At 36.2% G+C, this 8,239-nt stretch overlaps 1 protein-coding gene across 1 annotated transcript; it reads right to left on the reverse strand.

Moving 5' to 3' along the window:
• Positions 1-7,606: 7,606 nt before the first annotated feature.
• On the reverse strand, positions 7,607-8,035 carry LOC123553115 (uncharacterized). The gene has a single exon (XM_045342869.1). It carries the CDS (start codon positions 8,033-8,035, stop codon positions 7,607-7,609), a length of 429 nt encoding a protein of 142 aa, XP_045198804.1.
• Between the last annotated feature and the right edge of the window lie 204 nt (positions 8,036-8,239).

The raw sequence follows: 8,239 nt of genomic DNA on the forward strand, positions 1-8,239 counted from the left end.
CACATGTTGTAACTTCGAACTTTTGGAACAATACATGGTCATGTTATAAGCAAAGGTTTCAAGCTGTAAGTCAGTAAATGGTGCCAGATAAAATTCTAGTTCCTAAAGGAAATAGGCAGCATGAAAACATCTAAATTACCTGATGTTCACATTTCTAACATTTATATATGAAGCCATGTTTGGGGAGAGAAATTAAGGTATGAACATACTAAATAGCTGACCTTCTTTATTCTAGATAAAATTGACAAATTTCAAATGGCTACAGCACAGAGCAGGACCCGTTTTAAATGTATGTAGCTCACATTTGTACATTTTCTTAAAGAATATTGTCAGTACTGAAAAAAATATCTAAAGAAAATTGGGAGGTTATGTACTTCAGTCAAACAAACCAACTACAATATCAACTAAAAATGATACCCCAAATTGTATTACCTACATTTCAATAACAAATCTGTCATGCTATCATAGTATTGCGAAAATGCTTCCTATATGTCAAAGATAGATCTGTTATGCAAGTTTACAAGTTTACAAGTTATGTGATTTCAGCAAAAAAAAATGTAAAAAAGGAAGGAAAAAAGCTCTACAGAACAAAGAAGGAGGACTCTTTGAATGCGCCATTTTGCGACTAACATGATTTTTTTCCGCGCCAGTTTTCTATTTAGTGCCTGTATACCTTTATAATTGTGACCCTGGCATTGCTTCATTATGTTGAATCTGGATTGACCAGTAAAGACTCTTCACTTTCATTACTATGTGCACTTCTTTGTAATAATACATTCAAGTATAAGAAATATAAATTTGTCAAACAAATCTATTAGAGAAGTACTGAGAAGCCTATTACAATTCTTAGATATCTATTGAATGGGTGTTATTATCAGTTTCTTTATTTTATGGATCTTTGGATGAGTTATTAGATTTGAAAACATGATTATGTTATAGTTATGCTGTTATGTAACATACAAAAATATCCATTGAAGTGCCTGTCTTTTTTATATAAATCTATTGCCCTAATAAATACAGATATGTAGGTGGACCTAAACATGTGAATATTATTTACTTAAGTTTAGTTCAGTAATATGATATTTTAACACTTGAAATAGATCAATTTGCCCTTAAAATTTTAACATTTTCCCTTTAAAGGACCTCGTATTTTTTCCTGAGTTATGTATATTGAATGTGTATAAAAAGCAATTGAATAAATTTTGTGTCAAGGATTATAATTGGTTAAGGTAATGAGTTATCATTTTTGAAATTGTTATAGATATATTCAATTGAAATAAATAAAAGGTAGTTCCCCTTTGGGGCCTCATGTTTTGGTCTATTCAAGCCAACAGATCGTATATATAGTCCATTTCTAATCCAGTACACTTTATAATACTTAAATACAAACGTTCATGCTTTCAACACGCAGTTTTGAAATTAAACATGCAGTAAAATCTGATTACTTCCCTTTTTAGTATGTATCTTGAGAAATAAAATTATTTTGTAGTAAACTTTGTATATTTATCAATACCAAATGGTTGTTTGTCTATGCTAGTAATATGTTATTCATGTTTAGATCATATGAAACATTACTTTATAGATAAATTACAATTTAAAGGCAAAAACATTTTTTCAAGACATTTTTACCTCCCTTTTTTAAATTGATTTAAAGGAGGTTCCAGGGCAGATATAGCGTGTCTCTTCCTCTTGTAGGATTTGGGATACCTTAAAGTAATTTCATGCAAAATTTGGTGCTTTCTTCACAAAGGGAACATCTTTGCCATTTTTTGTTCCTTATCTTACTCGCTATTAGTGGCGTCATATATTGTATCCTGGTGATACCGATTACCGGTGTAATAAAAGTTCAAGGGTCAAAACAAACCAACACAATATACATTTTCTGAAAAACGTACCATATAATAGTCAATTCATCCTTTGTCTTTCACATGGAGATGATTTAAATAATGTTAGTTTACATTTAAATAGAATAATTCATGTCCATATCAACATGTATCTGCAACTTAGTTTACGTTTTTCTGACACATGACCGGTGTAAGTATATAAAAATCCTCTATACAAATAATGATGACGTCATTTATACTGGTATTGGACTGAACTTCCGTCCAATATTTTCTGCATGAGAAATTTTAACAAAACACTCATTTTATTCAATAAAGAAATTATCTATATATACTTTTCTTGTGTTTTGTCTTATATTTGTTATTTTTAGTTAATTATGCTTGCAGTGAGGACAAAGAAAAATTGATGCACACCTCAGACATTTGACTTCTGTGCAGAATTTTAAATGTGTCAAGTGACCGCAAGCACTGCACTGACCCCATGTAACTATTGCCAATGTATATGCAAGATTCAAATCTCTCGGGCTAAATCTATTGCATACACAACAGACCAGTTTCCTCAGTGTTTTCTATGCCGTCACACTCGCTTTCATCATTATCTTCAGAGTCAACAATAAAACCTGGCCTATTATCTATGTTAGTGCCAGAAGTACTTGGTTTTGGTGAACTTGAATTCTTTCTTTTTAAGTTGGCAGATTTCTTAGTTTCACAAGATTCTTCTTTATCACTGTTGATGATTTCTTTAATTTCTTAGAGGGTTCATCAGTCTGAACTTCTTTCAGGAGGGATTTTTTTCTGGTTCCATTATGTTTTCAGTGATTGATGGTGGCATTTTCCTTTTCTTTTGAACTTCTTTCACAGCTGTAATTTTCTTGGTTTCCAAGAAGCTGGTTTTGGTTTCAGTTTCAGGTTCATTTTCTTTCTCTTGATAAGTTATTGAAGGAGCTGCTTTGATTTTGTTGATAGTATCTCTTTCAAATGGGTATATCCCTGTTTTTTGAACGATGATATTAAATGTTCTGGTGACAGACCTTTATTGTAGGCTTTGCCCGATATGGCAGCAACATTGAAGCGAGTGATACGCATCCCAGGATTATTGCGGAGATACACTTGGCATTCACTGTTACATGAATTCTTCAATGGGCCGAAGCAGCCAACGTCCAGAGGTTGGGTGAAATGAGAAGTGTGCGGAGGCAACACAATGAAAATTACATTATGGTCTTCAGCCCATCTTATAAGGGTCAGGTTCATATGTGATCGATGACCATCAAATAGCACCAGCAATGGATCACCATTTAGTGGTACAAACTTGATAAAATGTGTTCTGAAGTACTGCAATAGGATGGTAGAGTTGGACCAACCAGAATCAGACATTTCTCCTGATGCTCCTGGACATTCACCATTCAAAAGTTCATCATTGCAACGCCTTCCAGGAAAGAACTAGTAAGAGGGGACCCCGGTACCTGCCGCACTTCCACACCCTACACACCCTAATATTGTTACAGTCTTACCCCTGCTAGATGTAATTGCCTGAGGAGTGTATCCCTTCAAACAAATAACTTTGGAAGGGTTGTGTTCCATCACTATGCCAGTCTCGTCTAAATTCCAAATATTCTCTGGTTTATCAAGCAGTCCATTATCTTTCATTACATTACTGAGCTCTGCAAAATAGTTGTTTAATACCTTCTCAGACGTACATTTAGCTCTCTCTAAAGATAACTTCTGGGCCCGAGATAACATCTGGTACTGGCTGGAAGCCTAAAAATCTATCCCTCAGCGTGCTTTCTGGAACACCATATATTGAAGCTGTTTTATACACTGATGTTCCATTGTTCCTATCCTCATGGTAAGCTGACTTCAACATCTCTGTCTTGTATTGTCTTTTCTTTAATTTTCTAGCCAAGGGTAACTGAAAGAAAATAAACTTTTATTGTATTGTAAAGAATTCTAAACACAACTAGAACATACAAAATTAACCTTTTCACATACAAATTTAAACATATCATGCCAAAAATACTGGTAAGTAGTTTAGGCCAGTAGTATAAAACTGTCAAGGATCAAGTACTTGTGACGTCATAAATGTGTCTCGTGGAGCAGACGCTTTGATAGATCATCAAATATGTCATTTTCTAAGGGAAAAGCATGTTTATTCACATGAAAAAAAAAAGATTTTATCAATGTGAGTAAATAATAAGAGACTTACCCGTAGTAAAAACATTTTCATGGAGTTTTTTTTTCAGTTTGACAGATGTGCAGGAATGTGTGTAAACAAAACTGACAGAAAGTATCCGATTGATACATGTACGCGCGTGCGGCATATGTAATACGGATTACACCGGCCATAGATATCCACCTGTCATAGGTACTTTCACGATATGACATATTTGAAATTCAGCGTTTGTAATGTTATTGTGTGTGTCATGTAGTGCTTTGTTTTGTATGTAAAGGCTACATGTTGAAGCAGTTGACGGTTTTGCATCGTAAAGGTTTTTCTTGGATTAATCATTTGAAAAATACTGTGATTAAAAATATTGTTTCATATGCATATATCAATTATTTTTTTCAAAATTTTTCAAAACACAGCCGCTGACGGACTGGATCAAATTTCGGATGATAATGGATTTTCTGTGTAAGTTGTGCATTGAACTAGACATTGACCGGAAAGATTTACGGAGAAAAGGAATTATTTGTTTGTTGACTAGATCTACTAAATTGTAGGTTATATTTCAAACTCAAGCTGTTTTTACGGAAGATCTTAGTGTAGAACAGTGTGAAACGTACCCGAGGAATAAAACGTGAAATTTCCCGTAAATCTGAAAATAGAGAATATTTGGCAATGGCGACCAGAAATAAACAACAGCGAATTCCCATACAGAAACTGAAATTAAGTCGCACGGGAAAACCAGACGACTGTTGCAAAAATCCTTGAAATTCTCGATGGTGACTTTTTTTAATTCACAAAAACACATTTTATTCTCTTTGATCCCGTTCTATCTTCATAAAAGTCCAAAGTTGAGGTCCAAAATTAAGTTGGACAGACTATAGTTATAGTCTTAATGTTTCCACAAAGCTTCAAAGTTGGTTCTTCAAATTTCTCATTCTACAAACCAATCCATGGCCTTGTCAATGAGAGTTCTAACTCGTTTTTCAGCCATAAAAACAAGGATATAAGTTAATAGGAATACAAAATCAAAGCATAAGCATTAAGCAGTGTGCTTTATACACCAAAATATTATGAGCATAAAACAGTGTCTTTAGTTCAACAATTAATATGGTAGTCACGATTCACAGCACGCCTGAAGGAACTTCACAGCGTAGTTGTCGATCTTCCATAGTTCATCTTCGAGGAGTATGGGTAGATATCGATCGAACTGAAGTTGACATGTGACCCTTTTGACCTTGTTGATGACGATTCTGTGCACAACTTGTGGAAGATAGCGTCGTATAACAATAGATGCGTTGTGTCCTTTACCAATCTTTTATTTGAAACCGTCAAACCATAACATATACATAGTAAGTGACGTCAACGACGTGTTACATACAATGGCGGTAAATAACGTCATACATATAAAGGCGTTAATCCCAACATACTGGGGACCGCGACATGATTAATTACTCAAGTGTTCAGTATCAAAATATGAAATTTGAAGTTAATTAAGAGTCAGTTTAAGTATAAACTTGAATGCACTAAATAACTTATTAGCCGATTTAAACTCTAGAACTATTTAAAATTGACAATAAATCGTTAACTATGCATAAATAACCAAATATGCAATTAAACAGCTGAATCACAATCTTCAGTTTCTGATAGCAAAGTTTGTATGTCAGTCTTTTTCACGGAGCATTATCACAAAGCGCGATCTTCATGAAACATTTATTAACAGTCACTTTGTTTCTAAAGGATAAAGTTTAGCAATCGGTCTCACTAAAATTCCATTGTTTGATTTAACTTTCGCGGCACGTACAAGTCCATCTTTCCCGTAAACGAGTTCCTGGATAACACCTAATCTCCACCTCGCACGTGGTGTATCGTCACCAGATGAGATCTTCTGTTGCTCGGTGGTATTCACGTAAGGCCGTCAGATATTCATGTCGCCAACGTTCCCCGAAATGATCGTGTGAGTTGTTTCTGTACCCCGGCTCCTTTGGTAAAACTGGAACGACTGCCAGCCGTTCGATCTGATAACGTTTCAACTGGAACATTTTGTGATGGAAGGTACGTCACTTGCCGACCATATAACAGGTGCGATGGAGTCAAAGGTACTGGGTTCGAGACATCGAATGATACATAGGTAATTGGCCGGTCATTGAGTATCACTTCTACCTCGGTGGTTGTCGTCTGGAGTCCATTTAACGTAATAAATCTGCGACCTAGAACTTTCTTTAGAGTTTTTGGTAATTCCTATTAAGAGGTCCCACCACCCACCTTACCAGGGAGCTCTCGTTGTGATAAAATACCATTGTGTACCTTCCTGACTTAGAGTTTCTCGTATACTCTGGGATTCAAACAGCTGACGTAAATATCTTGATGCAGACTGGAACGTTGCTGCGTTATCAGAAACCATTATACGTGGTAATGACTTTCTGCTGCAAAATCTTCTAAACGCCTGTAAAAATGTTTTTTTCTGTTAAATTCTGAACAACTTCTAGGTGTAAAGGTCGTGTAGAGGCGCAAGTGAAAAGACATATATAAGCTTTCTCCGGGTTTCCATGACGATCTGTAACGTGTAATGGAGGACTGTCTTCAAGATAATATTTCGGTAGGGGTTGAGGATCTGGGGCTTTGTACGATTTTCCATTCACTTTGTTGCAGGTAATGCATCTGCGTAGTTCTCTCTTGACACATCTGCGAATCGAAGGTATCCAATACTTATGGCGCAAGTATGTAATAGTAGTATTTACTCCAGAATGCAGTTGGTGATGGTGGACGTCTAGGATAATTAACCGTGTTAATGGGCGTTTGTAGGTAGCAGGTATGGGTATTTAGTGACTTCATTTTACGGTGCGTTCTTTATTCTTCCACCACATATCCCTCGTTTTCAAGAAATCTCACAATGGGTAGTCTTTTAAGTCTTCTCATTGGACTTTATGTTGGCTATTTCGATTGGAAATGTAGATTGCTGAACGTTCTGCAGCCATCTGAATGCTGCAGTTTGTAGCTCAATGAGGGGTAATGGGTCGTGTCGTCTGCTGTCCTTACTAACACGGCAGTTGTGGATAAATCTCAATATGTACGCCAACTCCCTGTAGCTGCAACATCTGGCGATATCTATAATCTTCTGTAAACCTTCTTCTGACATGGTTGTTAAATTTGTCGTCTGCTGAGCTGTTTCGTCGTTAATGGTTGCCATGGTGATAGTTTTGGAAAATTTCCATTGAGGCCATTGACTTGTGTTGGGTAACCATTTTGGAACGCTAAACTATAATCTGTTTTCTTTGAATTGTGTTGTCGTTACGCCTCGTGTTAACAGATCTGCCGGGTTCTCTCGTGTATCGTATATTCTCGATGTGTATTGTAGAATAGCGCGTTTTGTCATATCCGGAAGTTCCTTATTCGGGTAAGATATCTCGTCTGTGACGGTGAGAACCTTTGTAATCTCGCCGGTATCAAGGACACCTTCTGTTGAAGCGGCTGATCTTAGTTGTTGACTATTTGATACCCAGGACCTCAGGTTAAATCCGCCGTTAAGCATCAAATCTCTTGTTTCTAGGAAAAACTTCAAAACTTCTTCTTCTTTTGAAAAACTTGATATTATATTGTCCACCTACAAGTCCCGTTTAAGAAATCTGCTGATCCAACTAGAAGCGTTGTTTTCTAGATGCTTGAGTAATGAGGCATTTAAGATGAACGGTGAACACGTGGCACCGAAGAGTACGGATTTGAACCTGTATGTTGTGAATGGACTGTCTGGGTTACCTGGATAACTCAGCCACAGAAATCTGGTCATATCTCTATCTTCTTTATCCAGTCTTAAATTGAGAAAAGCCTTTTCTATATCCGTGGACACTGCATACTTGCCAAGTCGGAATCGAATCATGATATGTGAAATGTCGTTCAATGTTGGTGGGGTAGAGTCTAAACAGTTGTTAAAACTGGGTTTCTGTGATGTTTCTTGGCAACTACAATCATATACTATACGTATAGGCGTCGTGGCTGAATCCTTCTTCACTGCATGGTGTGGAATATAGTGCATTCGATCGGGTTGTTGTTCATTCTCAATAAAATTAAAAAACTTTCACAATAAAATCTCGCCTTTTGATCTTGACGACAGTGTTGTCACAATATTTGATGTTTAGCTAATCTGCGAGTTTCTCCGATATAAATGAACACTGTGCCCCTTCATTAAATAGAATATTGGCTTGAGCGTATTGATTTTCTGCGTAAACTTCGGCGACTG

The sequence above is a fragment of the Mercenaria mercenaria genome, chromosome 4 (assembly GCF_021730395.1).
Source record: "Mercenaria mercenaria strain notata chromosome 4, MADL_Memer_1, whole genome shotgun sequence".
Classification (NCBI taxonomy): Eukaryota; Metazoa; Mollusca; class Bivalvia; order Venerida; family Veneridae; genus Mercenaria; species Mercenaria mercenaria.